Source organism: Mus musculus, chromosome 15 (assembly GCF_000001635.26).
Source record: "Mus musculus strain C57BL/6J chromosome 15, GRCm38.p6 C57BL/6J".
Lineage (NCBI taxonomy): Eukaryota > Metazoa > Chordata > Mammalia > Rodentia > Muridae > Mus > Mus musculus.
In genome coordinates this window covers 35,096,938-35,121,621 of record NC_000081.6, presented here as the reverse complement: position 1 = coordinate 35,121,621, position 24,684 = coordinate 35,096,938, and the positions used below count along the sequence as shown (strand labels likewise).

General features: G+C 40.9%; 1 protein-coding gene across 6 annotated transcripts in view; it reads left to right on the top strand.

Moving 5' to 3' along the window:
- Stk3 (serine/threonine kinase 3) overlaps positions 1-24,684 on the top strand; it is a 280,384-nt gene that overhangs the window by 34,261 nt on the left and 221,439 nt on the right. For 4 of the 6 annotated variants that reach the window (NM_019635.2, XM_030248671.1, XM_006520120.4 and 1 more), the window contains exons 2-4: positions 5,977-6,057; positions 6,965-7,093; positions 22,074-22,188. In NM_019635.2, coding sequence (NP_062609.2) covers positions 5,977-6,057; positions 6,965-7,093; positions 22,074-22,188 — 325 coding nt within the window. Of the gene's footprint in view, positions 1-5,976; positions 6,058-6,663; positions 6,685-6,964; positions 7,094-17,201; positions 17,397-22,073; positions 22,189-24,684 lie in introns of all 6 variants that reach the window. The other 2 variants (NM_001357821.1, XM_030248670.1) reach the window with 2 other exon arrangements.

Genomic DNA, 24,684 nt, shown 5'->3' with positions numbered 1-24,684 from the left:
TGGTTTTTGTCTTTGAGTTTGTTTATATAATGGATTACATTGATGGATTTTCGTATATTAAACCATCCCTGCATCCCTGGAATAAAACCTACTTGGTCAGGATGGATGATTGCTTTAATGTGTTCTTGGATTCGGTTAGCGAGAATTTTATTGAGGATTTTTGCATCGATATTCATAAGAGAAATTGGTCTGAAGTTCTCTATCTTTGTTGGATCTTTCTGTGGTTTAGGTATCAGAGTAATAGTGGCTTCATAAAATGAGTTGGGTAGAGTACCTTCTACTTCTATTTTGTGAAATAGTTTGTGCAGAATTGGAATTAGATCTTCTTTGAAGGTCTGATAGAACTCTGCACTAAACCCATCTGGTCCTGGGCTTTTTTTGGTTGGGAGACTATTAATAACTGCTTCTATTTCTTTAGGTGATATGGGACTGTTTAGATGGTCAACTTGATCCTGATTCAACTTTGGTACCTGGTATCTGTCCAGAAATTTGTCCATTTCGTCCAGGTTTTCCAGTTTTGTTGAGTATAGCCTTTTGTAGAAGGATCTGATGGTGTTTTGGATTTCTTCAGGATCTGTTGTTATGTCTCCCTTTTCATTTCTGATTTTGTTAATTAGGATTTTGTCCCTGTGCCCTTTAGTGAGTCTAGCTAAGGGTTTATCTATCTTGTTGATTTTCTCAAAGAACCAACTCCTCGTTTGGTTAATTCTTTGAATAGTTCTTCTTGTTTCCACTTGGTTGATTTCACCCCTGAGTTTGATTATTTCCTGCCGTCTACTCCTCTTGGGTGAATTTGCTTCCTTTTTTTCTAGGGCTTTTAGATGTGTTGTTAAGCTGCTAGTATGTGCTGTCTCCCGTTTCTTCTTGGAGGCACTCAGCGCTATGAGTTTCCCTCTTAGAAATGCTTTCATTGTGTCCCATAGGTTTGGGTACGTTGTGGCTTCATTTTCATTAAACTCTAAAAAGTCTTTAATTTCTTTCTTTATTCCTTCCTTGACCAAGGTATCATTGAGAAGAGTGTTATTCAGTTTCCACGTGAATGTTGGCTTTCCATTATTTATGTTGTTATTGAAGATCAGTCTTAGGCCATGGTGGTCTGATAGGATACATGGGACAATTTCAATATTTTTGTATCTATTGAGGCCTGTTTTGTGACCAATTATATGGTCAATTTTGGAGAAGGTCCCGTGAGGTGCTGAGAAGAAGGTATATCCTTTTGTTTTAGGATAAAATGTTCTGTAGATATCTGTCAGGTCCATTTGTTTCATAACTTCTGTTAGTTTCACTGTGTCCCTGTTTAGTTTCTGTTTCCACGATCTGTCCTTTGAAGAAAGTGGTGTGTTGAAGTCTCCCACTATTATTGTGTGAGGTGCAATGTATGCTTTGAGCTTTACTAAAGTGTCTCTAATGAATGTGGCTGCCCTTGCATTTGGAGCGTAGATATTCAGAATTGAGAGTTCCTCTTGGAGGATTTTACCTTTGATGAGTATGAAGTGTCCCTCCTTGTCTTTTTTGATAACTTTGGGTTGGAAGTCGATTTTATCCGATATTAAAATGGCTACTCCAGCTTGTTTCTTCAGTCCATTTGCTTGGAAAATTGTTTTCCAGCCTTTCACTCTGAGGTAGTGTCTGTCTTTTTCCCTGAGATGGGTTTCCTGTAAGCAGCAGAATGTTGGGTCCTGTTGTGTAGCCAGTCTGTTAGTCTATGTCTTTTTATTGGGGAATTGAGTCCATTGATATTAAGAGATATTAAGGAAAAGTAATTGTTGCTCCCTTTTATTTTTGTTGTTAGAGTTGGCATTCTGTTCTTGTGGCTGTCTTCTTTTTGGTTTGTTGAATGATTACTTTCTTGGTTGTTCTAGGGCGTGATTTCCGTCCTTGTATTGCTTCTTTTCTGTTATTATCCTTTGAAGGGCTGGATTCGTGGAAAGATATTGTGTGAACTTGGTTTTGTCGTGGAATACTTTGGTTTCTCCATCTATGGTAATTGAGAGTTTGGCCGGGTATAGTAGCCTGGGCTGGCATTTGTGTTCTCTTAGTGTCTGTATAACATCTGTCCAGGCTCTTCTGGCTTTCATAGTCTCTGGTGAAAAGTCTGGTGTAATTCTGATAGGCCTTCCTTTATATGTTACTTGACCTTTCTCCCTTACTGCTTTTAATATTCTATCTTTATTTAGTGCATTTGTTGTTCTGATTATTATGTGTTGGGAGGAATTTCTTTTCTGGTCCAGTCTATTTGGAGTTCTGTATGCTTCTTGTATGATCATGGGCATCTCTTTTTTTATGTTTGGGAAGTTTTCTTCTATTATTTTGTTGAAGATATTAGCTGGCCCTTTAAGTTGAAAATCTTCATTCTCATCAATTCCTATTATCCGTAGGTTTGGTCTTCTCATTGTGTCCTGGATTACCTGGATGTTTTGAGTTAGGATCCTTTTGCATTTTGTATTTTCTTTGACTGTTGTGTGGATGTTCTCTATGGAATCTTCTGCACCTGAGATTCTCTCTTCCATTTCTTGTATTCTGTTGCTGATGCTCGCATCTATGGTTCCAGATCTCTTTCCTAGGGTTTCTATCTCCAGCGTTGCCTCGCTTTGGGTTTTCTTTATTGTGTCTACTTCCCCTTTTAGTTCTAGTATGGTTTTGTTCATTCCCATCACCTGTTTGGCTGTGTTTTCCTGCTTTTCTTTAAGAGCCTGTAACTCTTTAGCAGTGCTCTCCTGTAAATCTTTAAGTGGCTTATGAAAGTCCTTCTTGATGTCCTCTATCATCATCATGAGAAATGTTTTTAAATCTGGGTCTAGATTTTCGGTTGTGTTGGGGTGCCCAGGACTAGGTGGGGTGGGAGTGCTGCGTTCTGATGATGGTGAGTGGTCTTGATTTCTGTTAGTAGGATTCTTACGTTTGCCTTTCGCCATCTGGTAATCTCTGAAGCTAGCTGTTTTAGTTGTCACTGTTAAGAGCTTGTTCTTCAGGTGACTCTGTTAGCCTCTATGAGCAGACCTGGAGGGTAGCACTCTCCTTAGTTTCAGTGGGCAGAGTATTCTCTGCAGGCAAGCTCTCTTCTTGCAAGGCAGGTACCCAGATATCTGGTGTTCGAACCAGACTCCTGGCAGAAGTTGTGTTCCACTCACTAGAGGTCTTAGGATCACGTGTGGAATCCTGTGTGGGCCCTTGCGGGTGTCAGGCGACTCAGCTGGCAAGGTAGCCGGGGCTCGAGTGGAGTGGAAGGGGTTTGTGCCCCAGATCAAGCCCGGGTAGCCTGCTTCCCTATGTACCGCAGTCTCAAGTTCCACGCGATTGGATTGGGGTAGGCGCTGTGTTCCACTCACCAGAGGTCTTACGGTCCCGTGGGGAGTCCCGTGTGGGCCCTTGCGGGTGTTGGGCAAGACTCTGCTGTCAAGGTAGCCCGGGGCTCGAGTCTCGAGTCGAGCGGAAGGGACTTGTGCCCCAGATCAGGCCCGGGTAGCCTGCTTCCCTATGTACCGCAGTCTCAAGTTCCGCGCGATTGGATTGGGGCAGGCACTGTGATCCACTCACCAGAGGTCTTAGGGTCCCGTGGGGAGTCCCGTGTGGACCCTTGCGGGTGTTGGGCAAGACTCTGCTGGCAAGGTAGCCCGGGGCTCGAGTCTCGAGTCGAGTGGAAGGGACTTGTGCCCCAGATCAGGCCCGGGTAGCCTGCTTCCCAATGTACCGCAGTCTCGAGTTCCGCGCGATTGGATTGGGGCAGGCACTGTGATCCACTCACCAGAGGTCTTAGGGTCCCGTGGGGAGTCCCGTGTGGACCCTTGCGGGTGTTGGGCAAGACTCTGCTGGCAAGGTAGCCCCGGGGCTCGAGTCACGAGTCGAGCGGAAGGGACTTGTGCCCCAGATCAGGCCCGGGTAGCCTGCTTCCCTATGTACCGCAGTCTCGAGATCCGCGCGATTGGATTGGGGCAGGCACTGTGATCCACTCACCAGAGGTCTTAGGGTCCCGTGGGGAGTCCCGTGTGGACCCTTGCGGGTGTTGGGCAAGACTCTGCTGGCAAGGTAGCCCGGGGCTCGAGTCTCGAGTCGAGCGGAAGGGACTTGTGCCCCAGATCAGGCCCGGGTAGCCTGCTTCCCTATGTACCGCAGTCTCGAGATCCGCGCGATTGGATTGGGGCAGGCACTGTGATCCACTCACCAGAGGTCTTAGGGTCCCGTGGGGAGTCCTGTGTGGACCCTTGCGGGTGTTGGGCAAGACTCTGCTGGCAAGGTAGCCCGGGGCTCGAGTCTCGAGTCGAGCGGAAGGGACTTGTGCCCCAGATCAGGCCCGGGTAGCCTGCTTCCCTATGTACCGCAGTCTCAAGTTCCGAGCGATTGGATTGGGGCAGGCACTGTGATCCACTCACCAGAGGTCTTAGGGTCCCGTGGGGAGTCCCGTGTGGACCCTTGCGGGTGTTGGGCAAGACTCTGCTGGCAAGGTAGCCCGGGGCTCGAGTCTCGAGTCGAGCGGAAGGGACTTGTGCCCCAGATCAGGCCCGGGTAGCCTGCTTCCCTATGTACCGCAGTCTCGAGATCCGCGCGATTGGATTGGGGCAGGCACTGTGATCCACTCACCAGAGGTCTTAGGGTCCCGTGGGGAGTCCTGTGTGGACCCTTGCGGGTGTTGGGCAAGACTCTGCTGGCAAGGTAGCCCGGGGCTCGAGTCTCGAGTCGAGCGGAAGGGACTTGTGCCCCAGATCAGGCCCGGGTAGCCTGCTTCCCTATGTACCGCAGTCTCAAGTTCCACGAGATTGGATTGGGGCAGGCACTGTAATCCACTCACCAGAGGTCTTAGGGTCCCGTGGGGAGTCCCGTGTGGACCCTTGCGGGTGTTGGGCAAGACTCTGCTGGCAAGGTAGCCCGGGGCTCGAGTCTCGAGTCGAGCGGAAGGGACTTGTGCCCCAGATCAGGCCCGGGTAGCCTGCTTCCCTATGTACTGCAGTCTCAAGTTCCGCGCGATTGGATTGGGGCAGGCACTGTGGTCCACTCACCAGAGGTCTTAGGGTCCCGTGGGGAGTCCCGTGTGGACCCTTGCGGGTGTTGGGCAAGACTCTGCTGGCAAGGTAGCCCGGGGCTCGAGTCTCGAGTCCTAGATACATTCTTGTAAAGGCAGTGTGCTGCATAATGTTGTTTTGGTCTGTAATGAATTATGCATGACACTGGCCTCATAAGATTATAATGGAGCTAGAAATTTTCTACTATTTTTTAGTGATATTATAGCCACTGTGATCTTTGAGTACAACACACAGTGTTTATGCTGGTACTAGTATGAACAAGCCAGTATGTTCTAATTGTATAAAAGTATATATAAAACACATGTTTTTGTGTATAGTATATACTTCTTGGCCATGATAATGTATTACTATGCTCATGTATTAACTGTAGTGTAGTTCTAATAATTATTTCTAAGTATATTCTTATAAAAATTTTTACTGCAAAAGTATAAGCTATGTATGTCCTCTAGCATATTCTCTGATAACCCAATTTTCCTATATTGTGTTCATTATGGATATAGTAGAAATCGGTGTGTACTGCCCACATAATAGTCTATATATACTATCTTGATTTGTTGAAGTATATTCCATGGTATTCTTCTTGTGTTAAGATTATCTAAAGTATTTCTTGGAATCTGTCCCCTTTATTAAGTGGGATATTCTGTTATTAACAGTATATAAACGACTATATGTTGTTGAGTGAAAGCACAAGGGTGAAAGCAATGCATAAAGTAGCATATGTATAACATGTTCTCTTGTCTGTTTGAATGAGGGAAAGGAATGGCAGTCTCACAGAACCTGATTTGAAGAGGTTTGTATTGGATTCTGTTGCTAGGCACACAAGGGACATCCCTTGGAAGGGGCAGTTTGCTATACACCCTTCATAGTACTTGCTTTTGGAACATCTGATTATATTGCTTATTACATTGTTTTTGTAAAAGCTTTTAAGGAAAGCATTTTTCTTTTTTACTTTTATCAGTAAGCTAAAAAAGCTGAGTGAAGACAGTTTGACTAAGCAGCCTGAAGAAGTTTTTGATGTACTGGAGAAGCTTGGAGAAGGGTGAGTAAGAACTGTGAAAATACCTTTTAGATAAAGGCAGTGTTGTCTAGTCTCTCACCAGAATATGTCTGCTGGAGTGAGTGTTATTAATACCATGAAATCTGACAGTGTCCAACTGTAAAGACCAGATTATGATAGGTATGGATTGTAACACTGTCTTTTAGACAAATAAGTTCGTTCTTGTTCTCTCTCTCTTGAGAGACATTCAAGAGCTAGAGTAGAGATTAAGTCCTTTCTCTCCTTTTGTGTGACTACGCATGAGTAAGTATGTGTTCTTTCTCTTGAAGAGATGATACTTAAAGACGCATTGAGGGGCTTTGGTTGAGGATTGCCTACTTTTCTTAATTTAGTGTTAAATGGTTTACAGTAGTTAGGTGTTGTGCACATCTACAATCTTGGTAATTTAAGACCTTGGCTGTATAGTATGCTTAAGGCTACATGAGAGCCTATCCTAAAAGAATCAAAAAGAGGAAAAAAGGTTCATAGTAAAAGGTGGTAAAAGGTGCACTGGGCCTCTGCTTGAGTCAGTCTTTCCTCTTAGCCTGAGACGTGGACTGTTTTTAACTTACTTTTCATGCTTGTAATTTCCTTTTCTATCTCCTTAAGCTGCATCTGAGTTGACAAACCGTAAGTTAGCCTCTTTGCCTCCTTCCTGTCTCCTCTGCCTCCTGCTCCTTTCTTCCCATAAGAAAATAGCAGCTCACTGTGTTTTTACTTGATCACTTTTAAGTTTGTAATTGAAGCAGTAATGCTCCTTCATGAACTTATTATTCCTTTCTTTTGTTTTTGATCATTATAATGATGATTTAAGCTAGAAATTATACTATGCAAAATATATATATAAGTGTCAGTAGTCTTTAATATAATGCTTGATATAAAAAAGTGATGTCTTGGTTTTCTTTTTAAGGTCTTATGGAAGTGTTTTTAAAGCAATACATAAGGAATCTGGTCAAGTGGTTGCAATTAAGCAAGTACCTGTTGAGTCAGATCTTCAGGAAATAATCAAAGAAATTTCCATAATGCAACAATGTGACAGGTATGAAAATATCTTATTTCCTTGGGTTTATTTTGATGACCTTCATTAGTTGCATAGTAAAATAGATTTTTGTTACCTATTTGTTTTTTTCCTGACTTGGCAAAACTAAAGAGCCTAAGGATAAGTGTGTAGACTTATCCTTTGGACTTACAGCTATTCAAAGAAATGATAGAAAAGGATGTGTACAGAGAGGGAGATAACCACCCTGTCTCTTTTCAGGACACATTCATGGTTGAATATTACATTTTTGATATTTAGCGAGTCATTTTACATTATGTATTACATGGTTTTGCTTTTTTTTCCATGCAGGGTTTCCTGTGTAGCCTGAGGCTGGCCTTGAACTCCCTCTGTAGCTTAGGCTAGCCTCAGGTTTCGGATCTTACTCCCTCAGCCTCTGATCTGAGTGACGGAATGATGGACATGTTCTCTATATCTGGCATATAATTATTTTGTAAATCTGATTCATCAACAAGCACCTATAAAGCATTACCTGTTGGACAAGTAATATATCAGGATCCAGAAATGCTAAGAAATCTAAGATTTCATTTTTTTGCTTGAGGGGCTATGGTCTACTTGGAATGAAAAAACGTGGATAGACAGCCCGGATGTAGAGTAGTAGGTACCTACTTGTGGGTACTTGGAGTGATAACAAGAACAAGAGGGTGGGGTATCTTTCTCAGCCAGGTATGATAGGCAGTCCAGAAATTTAGGAAGACTTTGGTGGAGAAATGGAAGGATAAAAGAATAAAAATTTTATCTTGAGAGGTGAAGAACAGTTCTGTAGTAGAAACTATGAGTCAGAGATTGACAGGGAATCAGATTGGATAGGTAAGTGTGGCTGATGATAAAGGGTTCTATATGCAGTGTAAGTAGCCTGGTCTTTGTTCTGTGAGGGATGCAGAGGGCATAAATTGCAGTGTGTGCAGTCTCTGGTGAACTAGCAAAGGAGACTATAGCTTTCCTTTGCTAAAAGGTCTGAAGGAGGAACGTGAATCTTCTTCCTCCTCCTCCTCCTCACCATCATCATAGTGGTGTCTGTATTTCAGAATTTGTTTTCTCTGATATATTACCTCCCCACTGTAGTTTTCTCTCCTTCCTCTCCTTCTAGTTCCTCCTTCCACTCCTCCATTTCCTTTTAGAAAAGGGCAGGCCTCCCAGGGATATCAACCAAACATTCCATAACAAGATACAATAAGACTGGGTACAAACCCTAATAAGGCTGGAGGAGGCAGCCCAGTAGGAGGAAAAGAATCCCAAGAGCAGGCAAAAGAGTCAGAGACAGTTCCTGTGCCCGCCATTAGAAGTCCCACAAGAACACCAAGCTATACAGCCATACCATATGTGCAGAGGACCTAGTGCAGGCGCCTTGATTGTCGGTTCAGTCTCTTCCATAGGATTTCCCAAGTTCTGCTTAATGTCTGGATGTGGGTCTGTCAGTTCCTGGATGAAACCTCTCTGATGATGATTATGCCAGGCTCCAGTGTATGTGTATATAGGGTTCATTAGGAATCGTTTAATTCACTTTTTTTTTTCCTGGTTTTGTTTGGTTCTATCCAGGGTCTATGGGCTATGCAGCCTCTGATCTTGGTCAGGCTTATTTTTTGTACTTTCTAATCATTAGCACACATCATTTATTTCATGGCTATAAGTGATATGGTAGTTTGAAGAAGTACTGTCCTCAATAGGTCTCCTATTTGGAGAGGATATAGGAGTCATAGGAGGTGGAACCTGAGTGGAGTAAGAATCATCAGGTCTTGAGGGAGAGTTTATATAGCCTTGCCCAGTTTCCTACTCTCTCCCTGTCTCCTGTGCATGGGTGATCAGAGAGCTTCCTGCTCCTGCTGCCATACTTTGTCTGCTTTGATGGACTCACTTTACACCCTTACGCCATTTTCTTTTTCCTAAGTGCTTTTGGTCATGCCATTTTATCAAGTAACAATATAGGAGGGCTGTTGCTCTCAAACCCAGTGTCTACTCTCCAGGCAGGAAGAAGCAGATTCTTTGTCAGAATTATCTCACATGTTGTCTTAGTTGGGGACTTACAAGGATCTGAACACATCCCTAGACCCATTCAAGTCCTAGAGTCATGGTCCTGTAGACAGACAGTCCTAGCTGTGAACAAAATCCAGCCCTTCAAAGGATAATAAAGGAAAAACTCCAACACAAGGAGGGAAATTATGCCCTAGAAAAAGCAAGAAAGTAATTCTTTAACAAACCTGAAAGAAGATAGCCGCAGAACAGAATTCCAACTCTAACAACAAAAAATAACAGGAAGCAACAATTACTTTTCCTTAATATCTCTTAATATCAATGGACTCAATTCCCCAATAAAAAGACATAGACTAACACACTGGCTACATAAACAGGACCCAACATTTTGCTGCATACAGGAAATCCACCTCAGGGACAAAGACAGACACTACCTCAGAGTAAAAGGCTGGAAAACAATTTTCCAAGCAAATGGTCCCAAGAAACAAGCTGGAGTAGCCATTCTAATATTGAATAAAATTGACTTCCAGCCCAAAGTTATCAAAAAAGACAAGGAGGGGCACTTCATATTCATCATAGGTAAAATCTTATAAGATGAACTCTCAATTCTGAATATCTATGCTCCAAATGCAAGGGCAATCACATTCATTAAAGAAACTTTAGTAAAGCTCAAAGAACACATTGTACCTCACACAATAATAGTGGGAGACCAACATCCCACTCTCATCCATGGACAGATCTTGGAAACAGAAACTAAACAGAGACACAGTGAAACTAACAGAAGTTTTGAAACAAATGGATTTAATAGATATCTACAGAAAATTTTATCCTAAAAAAAAGGATATACCTTCTTCTCAGCACCTCATGGTACCGTCTCCAAAATTGACCATATAATTGGTCACAAAACAGGCCTCAACAGATACAAAAGCATCAAAATTATCTGATGCATCCTATCAGATCACCACAGACTAAGGCTGATCTTCAATAAAAACATAAATAATAAAGCCAATGTTCATGTGGAACCTGAACACTCTACTCAATGATAACTTGGTCAAGGAAGAAATAAATAAATTAAAGACTTTTTAGAGTTTAATAAAAATGAAGACAAGACATACCTAAACTTATGGGACACAATGAAAACATTCATAAGAGAAAAACTAATAGCTCTGAGTGCCTCCAAAAAGAAACTAGAGAGAGCATACACTAGCAGCTTGACAGCACACCTAAAAGCTCTAGAACAAAACGAAGCAAATTCACCCAAGAGGAGTAGACTGCAGGAAATAATCAAACTCAGGGCTGAAATCAACCAAGTGGAAACAAAAAGAACTATACAAAGAATCAACCAAACCAGGAGCTGGTTTTTTGAGAAAATCAACAAGATAGATAAAACCTTAGCCAGACTCACTAGAGGGCACAGGGACAGTATCCTAATTAACAAAATCAGAAGTGAAAAGAAAGACATAACAGCAGAACCTAAGGAAATCCAAAGTATCCTCAGATCCTACTACAAAAGGCTATACTCAACAAAACTGGAAAACCTGGATGAAATGGACAATTTCTAAATAAATAACAGGTACAAAAGTTAAATCAGGATCAGATTAACGATCTAAGCAGTCCCATATCCTCTAAAAAAATAGAAGCAGTCATCAATAGTCTGTCAACCAAAAAAAGCACAGGACCAGATTGGTTTAGTGCAGAGTTCTATCACACCTTCAAAGAAGACCTAATTCCAATTCTCAAGCTGTTCCACAAAATAGAAACAGAAGGTACTCTACCCAATTCATTCTATGAAGCCACAATTACTCTGATACCTAAACCACATAAAGACCCAACAAAGATAAGAACTTCAGACCAATATCCCTTATGAATATTGATGTAAAAATACTCAATTAAATTCCCACAAACTGAAACCAAGAAAACATCAAAACAATCATCCATCGTGATAAGTAGGCTTCCTTCCAAGGGTGCAGGGATGGTTCAATATACAGAAATCCACAAACGTAATCCACTATATAAACAAACTCAAAGACAAAACCACATGATCATCTCATTAGATGCTGAGAAAGCATTTGACAAAATCCAACACCCCTTCATGATAAAAGTCTTGGAAGGATCAGGAATTCAAGGCCCATACCTGAGCATAATAAAAGCAAACCAGTAGCCAACATCAAACTAACTGGAGAGAAACTTGAAGCAATCCCACTAAAATCAGGGACTAGACACGGCTGCCCACTTTCTCCCTACCTATTTAATATAGTACTTGAAGTCCTAGCCAGAGCAATTAGACAACAACAGGAGATCAAAGGGATACAAACTGGAAAGGAAGAAGTCAAAATATCACTATTTGCAGATAATATGATAGTATATATAAGTGACCCCCAAAATTCCACCAGAGAACTCCTAAACCTAATAAACAACTTCAGTAAAGTAGCTGGATATAAAATTAACTCAAACAAATCAGTGGCCTTTCTCTACACAAAGGATAAACAGGAGGAGAAAGAAAATAGGGAAACAACACTCTTCACAATAGTCACAAAGAATATAAAATACCTTGGTGTGACTCTAAGGAAGTGAAAGATCTGTATGATAAGAAGTTCAAGTCTCTGAAGAAAGAAATGGAAAAAGATCTCAGAAGATGGAAAGATTTCCCATGCTCATGGATTGGCAGGATTAATATAGTAAAATGGCTATTTTGCTGAAAGCAGTCTACAGATTCAATGCACTCCCTTCCAAAATTCCAACTCAATTCTTCACAGAATTAGAAACGGCAAATTCATCTGGAATAACACAAAACCAAGGATAGCAAAAAAAATATCCTCAACATAAAAGAACCTCTGGTGGAATCACCATGCCTGACCTCAATCTGTACTACAGAGCAATTGTGATAAAAACTGCATGGTGCTGGTACAGCAACAGACAGGTAGGTCAATGGAATAGAATTGAAGACCCAGAAATAAACCCACACACCTATGGTCACTTGATCTTTGACAAAGCAGCTAAAAACCATCCAGTCAAAAAAAAAGACAGCATTTTCAACAAATGGTGCTGGCTCAACTGTTGGTTATCATGTACATAACCGAATTGATCCATTTTAATGCCCATGTACAAAGCTCAAGTCTAAGTGGATCAAGGAACTCCACATAAAACCAGAGACTCTGTAACTTATAGAAGAGAAAGTGGGGAAAAGCCTTGAATATATGGGCACAGGGGAAAAATTCCTGAACAGAACAGCAATGGCTGTTGCTGTAAGGTTGGGAATTGACAAATTGGACCTCATAAAATTGCAAAGCTTTTGTAAGGCAAAAGACACTGTCTGTAAGACTAAAAGGCCACCAAAATTTGGGAAAGTATCTTTACCAATCCTAAATCAGATAGGGGACTAATATCCAATATATACAAAGAACTCAAGAAGCTGGACTACAGAGAAATCAAATAACACCATTAAATAATGGGGTCCAGAGCTAAACAGTGAATTCTCAAATGAGGAATACTGAATGGGTGAGAAGCACCTAAAAAAATGTTCAACATCAGAGTAATACAAATAAAAATAACCCTTAGATTCTACCTCATACCAGTTAGAATGACTAAGATCAAAAACTCAGGTGACAGCAATTGCTGGCGAGGATGTGGAGAAAGAGGAATACTCCTCCATTGCTGGTAGGATTGCAAGCTGCTACAACCACTCTGGAAATCAGTCTGGCGGTTCTTTAGAAAATTGGACATAGTACATAGGAAGATCCAGCAATACCTCTCCTGGGCATATACCCAGAAGATGTTCTAACTTGTAATAAGGACACATGCTCCACTATGTTCATTTCAGCCTTATTTATAATAGCCAGAAGCTGGATAGAACCCAGATTTCCCTCAATAGAGGATACAGAAAATGTGGTTCATTTACACAATGGAGTACTACTCAGCTATTAAAAACAACGAATTTATGAAATTCTTAGGCAAATGGATGTATCTGGAGGATATCATATCATCCTGAGTGAGGTAACCCAGTCACAAAAGAACACACATGATATGCACTCACTGATAAGTGGATATTAGCCCAGAAGCTTAGAATACCCAAGATACAATTTGCAAAACACATGAAACTCAAGAAGAAGGAAGACCAAAGTGAGGATACTTCGTTCCTTCTGAGAATGGGGAACAAAATACCCATGGAAAGAGTTACAGAGACAGTGTTCGGAGCTGAGAAAGAAGGAAGGACCATCCAGAGACTGCCCCACCTGGGGATCCATCCCAGAAACAACCACCAAACCTAGACACTATTGCATATGCCAGAAAAATTTTGCTGACAGGCCCCTGATATAGCTGTCTCTTGTGAGGCTCTACAAGTGCCTAACAAATACAGAAGTGGATGTTCACAGTCAACTATTGGATGTAGCAGAGGGCCCCAAATGGAGGAGCTAGAGAAAGTACCCAAGGAGCTAAAGGGGTCTGCAACTCTATAGGAGGAACAACAATATGAACTAACCAGTAACCCCAGAGCTTGTTTCTGTAGTTGCATATATAGCATATAGTAACCACTGGCCTGGTAGGCTATCAATGGGAGGAGAGGCCCTTGGTCTTGCAAAGGTTATATGCCCCAGTACAGGGGATTGCCAGCGCCAGGACATGGGAGAGGGTGGGTTGGCGAGCAGGGCTGGGAAGGGTATAGGGGACTTTCGATATAGCATTTGAAATGTAAATGAAAATATCTAATAAAAAAGGAGTTCTTTTAATTTTCTATCTGTGCATGAGCATCTCCATGTATGTATATGGACAATGTGCTTGGTGCTCAAGGAGGGTAAGAAAAGGGCACAAGATTCCCTGGAACTAGAGTTGTGGGTGGTATGAGCCATCATGTAAATGCTGACACTGAGCTCAGGCTCTCTGCAAGAACAGTAGTGGCTCGTAACCACTGAGCGTCTCCTCATCCTTCTACTTAGTATTTTAACTACAAATCTGAGCATCATTTTAATTAGTTGTCCTAGTATTTTTGATGACAGTAAGTCTTACACGTTTTTCTTTTCAAGCGCTCTTGTCTTTTTTCTCCTCCTATTTCTTGGGAAGAAGAATCATAATTTTACTTCTCAGTATCCATTGTAATGTTTTGCAATATTTTTTTGTTTGAATGATTAGAATTAGTATGTATGAAGAATACAGAGAAGAACATTATAGACTGTGACGTCTCTAGGAATATCACAGGCCCATATTTTTTTATGCACTTTAAATTTTCAAAGGGCAAGAAAGAGATCCCTGTATTAATGGAGTCCTGGAACCTTTATATCAGTTTATAGATGAATGCCTTGTATATAGGAAGAACTTCTGAAATATTTATTGAATGAAATAAAGGCTGGAATGAATATTGATTATATGATTGCTGTTTTTTATATTTAACTTTCAGTTTCATACTATAGTTGTTAAATGGCAGAAGATAAAGTAGTGGTGAAGGGGCTGAACAGGTAGCTCAGTGTTTAAGCACACGGGCTGATCTTTCCGATGGTCTGGGTTCAATATCTAGCACCCACATGGCTCAAGCTGTCCATAAGCCTAATTCTAGAGTGTCTGGTACCCCTTCCAGGCCTTCCTGACTACCAGACACACACATTGTGTGCAGACATGCATGCAGACAAAATACCCATACGCATAAAATAGAGCTAATAAAAAATAGTTGGTTAAAAGATCATAAAAACACAAAAAGGCAAGTAACACAAGAGTTAAAACATGTTACATGTTAACTGCTAATTATTAATTCATATGAATGATTCAAAATTAACATAAAGATATTTAGAAGAGAATAAACAAAAGTAGAAAAATCCCAGCTTCTGAAATTTTGGTCAGACAAGAGGAGATAAGACGTTTTCTTGACAGCAAGTTACCTTGCTTTCTAAACTTTGTAGGGATCATAGTGAATGTTAAACTATACTGAGTAGTATATTTGATGGAGCTAGCTTGCTTCGTTTATTGTTGAATCATCAGATTCTTTTCCAGTTGCCATTATAGGCATTTAATAACTGTTGAATTCATAAAGTAGAATGTTAATACTAGACTTTCTCTTTAGTGTTTTTCCTTTTATACTAAAAAGGTTCTAAAAAGGTACCTTTAGGAGCTAGTCTTGTTTTCAAATATTGAAAAATTGTGCAGAATTAAAAACATTATCACTGATTTCCTTATATTGGGGCATATTGTTAAATTTTGTATTAGCTTCTGGTACTTAAACATACATTAAAAGAACTTCAGTGGTCGAGAGACCTAGAGATTTTACATGAATTGTCATACAACTACCTAAGGACCAAGATGAGGACTCATATTCATTGACTTGAGGGCTGACATTGAAGAAAACAATGTCTGTAGAAAGGTCTGAGCAGTTCAGGGCAGATGGGCTTTTCTAGTTGCGCTGATAGCAGGGCAGCGTGCTAGGGGAATTCTGTGTCTAGTTATGTGAGTGTGTGCTCCCTGCACCTGACAGCTTTGGCCTCTGCTTGAGCTCTAAAGAACACATAAACGAAGAGCAGTCTGCTGTTTGTTACTCCCATGGTTTTAGTGCCCATTGGCCCGTTAGCCTTCCGCTCACGTACACAGGAGATAGATATAATGAGGGTCCCAGGGATTGAGGAGGCTTTTGGTCAGACAGAGGAGGCTCATGTTTCAGTAGAGTCTGTTCAGAGGTGTGATACGGTAAGTAAAGGGATTTATGCAGGGGAGAGAGATCACACCCACACTACAAATGTGCTAGGTTTGAAAACAGAGGAGACGTGTACAGAGGGGTCATTGTCACCGAGCCTGTGCAGACCACTGAGTGTGAGCGGTTACTCTTGCATGCCTGTTGTTCCTCATAGCCTTACAATGCTATTTCTGAGGCAGGGTGGGATAAACAGTGGAGATACTTCTTAAAGGATTAGCAATGAGTTTTGGCAGATTGAATCAGCTCATGGGAATATTTACTAAGTTCTGGTGGGCCACAGGGAATAAGAGAGTTTGAGGTACCGTGGCCTAGGAACCCCTATTTAGGTTGTTAGAATGACATGCTCCTCTTTGGAAGTAGTTCTAAGGATCCAATTCAGGTTGCTAGCCCGCCGTTTCCCTCCCATTACTACTCAGGGCTGCCTTGGAACTTGAATATACTTTTATAAGAACAATTTTTTTCATGTTGCTTAATATGTTTTATAGTACATATTTTTATTCAGCAATTTTATACGTGTATTTTACTACTTTTTGGCCATTTCCAACCTGTTACCTTTTTCCTTTCTCTCCCGCTAAACTCCTCCTAGCAAGTCCTTTCCTACTTTGATGCCTTTTTGTTGTTGTTGTTGTTTGCTTGCTTATTTATTTATTTATTTATTTATTCCCTCTGAGTTTAATTAGAATTGTTTGTATGAGCATGGGGTAGGGGGTTGAGCTAGGAACAGTTTTTTGTAGAAATGGTAAATGTAAAATAATATCCATTTCACTTTTACGGTATCCCACTGTTCCTGCCTACCTGTGGGGTTACTATTCTAGTACCTGTTCATTTTATGCTGCAGTGCTCTGTAGGACTCAGGATTGAGTCTGGTGCAGTACCACGGAAGGCCTTTTCAGATTGAGTGTCTGGCCTGAGAATGAGTGAGCGAGTATTGAAGAAATGAGAGAAAATACACTTGACTGAGCATCTTTGATGTGATTTATTCTACTGATTTAGATACTTTTTCAGGTTAATTTTCTTGAGTCTGTCTTTGATATAGGATTTTTTTTTTTTTTTTTTTGGTTTTTCGAGACAGGGTTTCTCTGTGTAGCCCTGGCTGTCCTGGAACTCACTTTGTAGACCAGATTGGCCTCGAACTCAGAAATCCGCCTGCCTCTGCCTCCCAAGTGCTGGGATTAAAGGCATGTGCCACCACTGCTTGGCTTTGATACAGTTTTAAAAACTTGATTTATTTGATCTTATATTATTATAAGACATGATTTACTATTTTTTAAGACAATTTTATTCTTATATTGTTCTTTTGACTCACCTTTATGAGAGGCTCAGAGAATAGATGGAATGCTTTTTCAGGGTCAATTTTAGGATCACTTACTGTCAATCCTACCCTTAGCATCGCTGACTACTTATTATATGAGGCAAGATAGTAATACACAGTGTATTTTGTTTCAGTTTTGTGGCTGGTCTCAAACTCATCATGAAACTCAGACTGATCTGGAACTCCTAAGCCTCTCCTAACTTCCTGAGGGCCGAGACTATAGTGGCATGTGCCACTCCTGGCCAGTGAAGTTATCCTTGATCTCCTGTTACCAAACACTTACCTAAGTCCTGAGTGAGAAGATTAGTATCCAAAGAGCTTTCTGAAGGGTATGTAGTTATCTTCTTAAGTGATGTCGTGGTTAGGGTTATTGCTGCAGTGAAACACCATGCACTTCCATAGCACTGTTCATCATTGAAGGAAGTCAGGACAGGAACTCAAGCAGGGCAGGAACCTGGAGGCAGGAGCTGATTGATGCAGAGGCTGTGGAGGGGTGCTGCTTACTGGCTTGCTCTTCACGGGTTGCCCAGCCTGCTTTCTTATAGAACCCAGTTGAGATTCCCTTCTCTGAAATGACAATAGCTTGTGTAAGTTGTGTAAAGTGTAAAACTAGCCAGTACTGGTGGCCAGCTCTGGGACTATCTTCGAATCACCTCAGCTCTAGAGTTCGAGGTCTCTTGAGTCACAACCTGTAAAGCATAGGACCGAGGCCACAGGTGGTTCTGAGCATAGCCAGATTTGAAAGTTTCCACACAAGAAAAAATTATAGGCAAAGAAACATTTTTCATGTTTCCCATGCTTTCAAGTGTAGCCAGCATTTTGGCTCTTTGTGGTTTTTTTCTTCCACCTTTCTCCACTCCTCTTCTTCCACCCTTTCAACCGCTAACACTATTAGCAGAGAATAAAGGATGAGAAAAAAGGGGCGACAATATCATTAGACTACTTCCTGATGATTATGGCGTTGAGTTCCTTGGGGGCAAGATTGATCTTTTCATTAGGATATCTAGTTTCTTCTTGTCTCTTTGTGCATGACTGCTTAACTAACCGCAAGGCCTCCTCCCTCTTGGGGCCCAAGCCTTTATATACTGTCTGAAGAGTCCCTGGAATTCCAACATACTCGAAGGAACTATCTGCAGCTGTCAGAACCATGCCCCCGATAGAGCATGAGGCAAATCATAGTCAGCTGCCATGGACAGTCAGAAGCAGCCCCATATCCACACCTGGATTAGAGCTAAAACACATTCTTATAATATTTCTGTGCTTTCAAAGAAACCAAAATTCTCAGTACACATTGAATTTCTGAGTCTCCATGGTAGTCTTACGTGTTTGGAAACAAAAGCTTTTATTAAATGGATCAAGTAAATATCCATGAACTTCTAGCAAAACTAATGTACCAGGAATTTAAGGCAGGGGATGGAGGATAATGAAAGACAAAGATACAGAGGTAGACCTTGAAAGGTGTGTATTTGATACAGAGCAATTAAGGCCCTTCCCCCTTCCCCTTTCCCTATAAGTCAGGAGAGCATTATGATCAGTCAGTTTTTCTTACTTTTTTTTTTTTAAGTAACTATGTCAATTGATCAACTTTGTGGAACATTGATTATACTGGGGGAGGAACCTGGGGAAGAAGTCAGAAGGAACTGAGAAACAGTGGGACAGGACAGAATTTCAGCCCAGTTTTAATTCAGCCCCTAAGCCCCAGCCAGTCTGTTCTTTGAAGAGTTTGTAAATGTAAGGCTGTACTGAAAATTCTTCTCTGAAAATCTTGTAGCCTCTTTATGAAATATTAAGAAAATATGTCTGTGAATAAAAGTGTGAAATAAAAGGAGGGTGTGAGCAGTCCTCAAGTGTGGAGAAAGCACACAGAGGGAAGAGTCCGGGCTGAACAGGACAGGCAGACTGAACTGGATCATGAAGGAGAGAGGGGACGGAGAGCAAGACAGGAACTGCTTGCCCAGGACCCAGAGGCCGAGAGAGCAGAGTAGCCAAAATGGCTGAGAAAAATGGGGATAGGTCTGGGAGGGAGAGATTCAGGGTTGGGGTTGGAGTGAGAGGTGCTGGGAAGAACCATGGGTACGGAGACTTGTCTTAGGTTTGAGACCTAACATCTGTGTGGGGTGTGAGTGTGGGTGCAGGTATCTATCTGTGTGGGGTGTGAGTGTGGGTGCAGGTATCTATCTGTGTGGGGTGTGAGTGTGGGTGCAGGTATCTATCTGTGTGGGGTGTGAGTGTGGGTGCAGGTATCTATCTGTGTGGGGTGTGAGTGTGGGTGCAGGTATCTATCTGTGTGGGGTGTGAGTGTGGGTGCAGGTATCTATCTGTGTGGGGTGTGAGTGTGGGTGCAGGTATCTATCTGTGTAGGGTGTGAGTGTGGGTGCAGGTATCTATCTGTGTGGGGTGTGAGTGTGGGTGCAGGTATCTATCTGTGTGGGGTGTGAGTGTGGGTGCAGGTATCTGCAGAGGTCAGATGTTGGCTCACAGGTTGTATTCCAGGAATGGAACTTGGGTCTAGTGCAGTAGCAGCCCATTTTCCCAACCACTGAGCTGTGTCTTCTGCCCTTATAATACCTTCCTGTGTTCTTTTATAATATTTACATTTATTTATTTATTTGGGAGTATTTTCCAAGTGCACATGTGGAGGTTAGAGGAGAAAGAGTTGGTCTTGGTCATGTGGGTCCTGGAGATTGAATGCAGGCCATTAGGCTCGGAGGAAAAGTCTTTACCTGCTGAGCCATCTTGCTGGCCCTATAGTACTTTAAAAAAAAAAATCTGTTTTGTATTTTCTTTATCTGACATTGATACCTAGTAAAGTAACCACCCTTTGATAATAGCCATGACTAGATATATCCTATAAAGAAGTTGTCCTTTAAACAATCTTTTTTTTTTTTTTTGGTTGTCTTACTCATGCATGTTTATTTTTAAATCATCTTCTCTCTCTAAATAAGATGTTTTTTAGATTTATTTTTTTTTATGTTGGGAGATTTTATTTTATTTCTTTATTAGATATTTTCTTCATTTACATTTCAAATGCTATCCAAAAGTCCCCTGTACCCTCCCCCCGCACTGCTCCCCTACCCACTCATTCCCACTTTTTGGCCCTGGCATTCCCCTGTACTGGGGCATATAAAGTTTGCAAGACCAAGGGACCTCTCTTCCCAATGATGGCCGACTAGACCATCTTCTGCTACATATGCAGCTAGAGACACAAGCTCTGGGGGGTATTGGTTAGTTCATATTGTTGTTCTTCCTAAAGGGTTGCAGACCCGTTTAGCTCCTTGGGTACTTTCTCTAGCTCCTCCATTGGGGGCCCTGTGTTCCATCCATAAGATAACTGTGAGCATCCACTTTTGTATTTGCCAGGCACTGGCATAGCTTCACACAAGATAGCTATATCAGGGTCCTTTCTGCAAAATCTTGCTGGCATATGCAATAGTGTCTGGGTTTGGTGGCTGATTATGGGATGGATCCCTGGGTGAGGTAGTCTCTGGATGGTCCATCCTTTTGTTTTAGCTCCAAACTTTATCTCTGTAACTCCTCCCATAGGTATTTTGTTCCCTATTCTAAGGAGGAATGAAGTATCCACAAGTTGGTCTTCCTTCTTCTTGATTTTCTAGTGTTTTGCAAATTGTATCTTGGGTATTCTAAGTTTCTGACCTAATATCCACTTATCAGTGAGTGCATATTATGTGTGTTCTTTTGTGACTGGGTTACCTCACTCAGGATGATATGATATCCTCCAGATACATCCATTTGCCTAAGAATTTCATAAATTCATTGTTTTTAATAGCTGAGTAGTACTCCATTGTGTAAATGTACCACATTTTCTGTATCCATTCCTCTGTTGAGGGACATCTGGGTTCTTTCCAGCTTCTGGCTATTATAAATAAGGCTGCTATGAACATAGTGGAGCATGTGTCCTTATTACAAGTTGGAACATCTTCTGGGTATATGCCCAGGAGAGGTATTGCTGGATCTTCATATTATTTCATGTGCATGGCTACTTTGCTTTCATGATGCCTATGCATCATGTTTTTTTGCTTGGTGCCTGTAGTGCCAGAAGAGGGCATCAGATCTCATTGAACCTGAGCCACCATGTTTGTGCTGGGGATTGAACCTGGGTCCTCTGCAAGAGCATCCAGTTCTCTTAACCACTGAGCCATTGTTCCAGCCTCTTGAGTAATTTAAAAATGGTTTTATTCACATTAAATCCTTTCTACTATGTTCTCTGTGATTGTCCCACCATGTTCAAATCTCTTTTGAGTTTAGTTTACATGAAAATTGTGTGCAGCTTAGTTTATGCTGTCTAGTAGTTTAATCCTTGTATATTCTGTGACTATGGGTACTTTATATTCAGTTAGGGATGATATTGTATGCACATATCTTATGTAGCATATCTTTAATAATCAATAATGGTAATACAGTTCATGGTTTAATTTAAGCTTTTTGGAAAACAACTTGGTTATAAACAGTGCTTATTTATCTCTGGAAGATTTAAACTGTCAGTTAATTACTCTAAATTGTTGATAGTATTGACTATATGTTGTGCATGTAAATAAATTTTTTCTCAAGAACCTACAGAGACTGACATGAATGAAAGAAATCCCACTTACCTTCATTGAAATATACATTATTTTGAAGTTGAACATTGATATTCAATGAAAAATCCTTTAGAATGGTTATATTTATAATATTTTTGCTAAAGGAAAATACTTCCACTTGTTCCTAATATTACATAGTACATGCCTTGCCAAAATAAAGCATTATTTTTGTTGTGAATCACTCAAAACACTAGGGGCCCTTCTGACTTGTAATCTTGTTAAATTTTCATGCATGAAGTAAGAGCTAATTATACACAGTTGCTGAACTCTAGCTACAAACAGCGCAATCTAAGTACAAGTTTACTCGTTACGTTGATTGGTTGAAACATATGAAATGTTGAAAATATATTGGGATTATGAAAAAATTTTCTTTGCAAGTGAACTGAACATAACTGTCTTTCTCCTCAGTCCATATGTTGTGAAGTACTATGGCAGTTACTTTAAGAACACAGACCTCTGGATTGTTATGGAGTACTGTGGAGCGGGGTCCGTTTCAGACATAATTAGATTGCGAAACAAGACAGTAAGTATTTAAATTTTCTTTGTTAATCCCATTTTAAAAATTCCACTGTAGAATCTGACTAGTAGTATTTCGTTAGAAAGAAAACATTAGTGTGGAAAAGGAGATGTGATAGGAGGTTGAGAGAAGACACTTCTGCCCAAGACATACCAGGCACTGCCAGGTCCTCTCGTCCTTGCAGTCAGTGCATCTGCTTAGTAATCTATGCTCAGAAAGGGATGGCTAGAATTCTGTTTAAACTTCATAATATTCATGACCTTTTCTCCTCTTAATTTTTCTGTATTACCGATCTATAGCTGGCAAATAGTTGAAGTTATATTTCTGACTTTTTGAAAAGTAATAATTTTTTTTCAAATGTCCATGCACTTGAGTAAGCATGTATGTGCTCTCGAGCACACTCCCCCCCCCCCCCAGACACACACATACACACACACGCACACACATGCAAGCACACAAGCACACAGGCTGGCAAGCAAGTGCCTGTGAAATGAGTTTAGTGAAGTGCACTACTTAATAAAAGATGTTCTGGCTATTTTGCAACCGAAGGAGAAGAACTGTTCATCAGTCCCTCTAAGGCTCAGTGGCCTTTGTATGTGAGCGGTCAGAAGGATTATCAGTGAAATGACTTGTAATTCAGTTTCTAGATAGTTACTTATGCTGTCAAACATGTCTTGGTAACATAAATTCAGAAAAAGCACATAACTACTTGAATCAATTTGTGGTTAACCAAAGTCATTTTAAAGTTTGATTGGTAAAATACTTGGACATTTATTCTTTTTTTTCCCCTGTGGAGAAAATAAAGTAAATAGGATTTCTTTAAAAGGAAGTAAGACAGAAATTTAAATAATCCCTGTTTTGACAGAGGATTAAATCATCTGTGACATTTTAATTAGTATCTTGGAATTTTTATTGTTCTTAACTAACATTTATGTAAGTCAGATGACTCCTGAGTGGCACAACAATTGAAAATAATTAGACCCCAGTTAGATAAGTGTTATAAAATTGTTCAGGACTAACCTCACTCCATTTGGCATTTAAAATTACCAAAAAGAGATGGAGTAGAATCATAGGAAATAGAAATCTTTAAACATCTATTTTCATGGTTTTAAAGTAGCAATGTTAACCATTGTGAGTGCAGAGTAGGTAGTTGATTCAAGAAGTTTCTTCCTTGTACCAGAAATTACAAACTGTGAAAGTATCTACAGTTCTTATAGATAAACTTGGGTGTGAAAACAGCACTGAGGAGTTGGCATCATCATTTAGCCCGGGAGGTGTTCTGCCCCACCATAGTTCTGTGCCACCATACCCTTTCTAAGGAGACAGTCCACTGGCATGTTGCAACTCCTGCATTAGGAGCAGCCCAGTTGCTGTCTTCATAGGGCAGTTTATATCTGTACATGAAAAAAGCCAGGAGTTGCAGAGGACATTGATGGGGCCGTTGGGTATTTTCTTTGCTTGTTATCTCATTGCCAGTTTGTTCTCAGGAGCATTACAGAAACTTGTTTGTCTAAGAGGACTAACATTGTTTTAGAGATTGTAAGCATAAATAAGAATTTCATTAATGTTTTGAGTTGTTGTCCCCCCACCCCCCATTCACTCTAGTAGTCATTTCCATGGCCATAAAACAGTGCTTGCCCAAGAGGATGGCGACTCCAGTGTTTACGTGCTCTGCTACTTTTTGTATGCTTGGTTGTTTAATTCTTTGTGCATATATATATGACATATATGTGTGTGTGTATATATATATATGTGTGTGTGTATGTATATGTGTGTGTATATATATATATATATATTATACTATATATTCTCTGTAATTTTGCTTTAACTGCTTTATTTAACTCCATATTTCCCAATTACACAATGGCATCTTCTTTTTTTTTTTAATGGGTTAGTAGTCTTTATTATTCTTTTATTTGTTTTAATTGGATATTTTACTTAACATTTCAAATGTTATCCCCTTTCCCGGCCCCCTATCCCATCCCCACTACCTACTCCTTTTTTTTTTAATGTGTAAGACAGTGATTAAGTCTTAGTTTTGTTTTTTTTTTTCCTTTTTAAAAAATATGGGTTGCTATTGTTTTTTCTATGCTACTGGTGATCAAATGCAGTAACTCATGCATGCTGTAGAAATTCTCCACTACTGAGCTGCACTCAAAGCCCTCCTCTACTTTGTTTCTGTGAATCATTTGGCAGTTTAAGCATTAGAAGAGACTACCCCACCTAAGGATCACATGCAGACACCAAACCAGATGCTTTTACGGATGCCAAGAAGTGCTTGCTGGCAGGAGCCTGATAGGCTGGCTCTCTCCTGAGAGGCTCTGCCAGATCCTTACCACAGCCAACCACTGGACTGAGTACAGGGACCCCAGTGGAGGAGTTAGGGGAAGGACTGAAGGAGGTGAAGGGGCCTTATCTAGCATCAGTGGGAATGAAGGCCCTTGGTCCTGTGGAGACTTGATGTGCCAGTGTAGGGGAATGCTATGATAGTAAGGCTGAAGT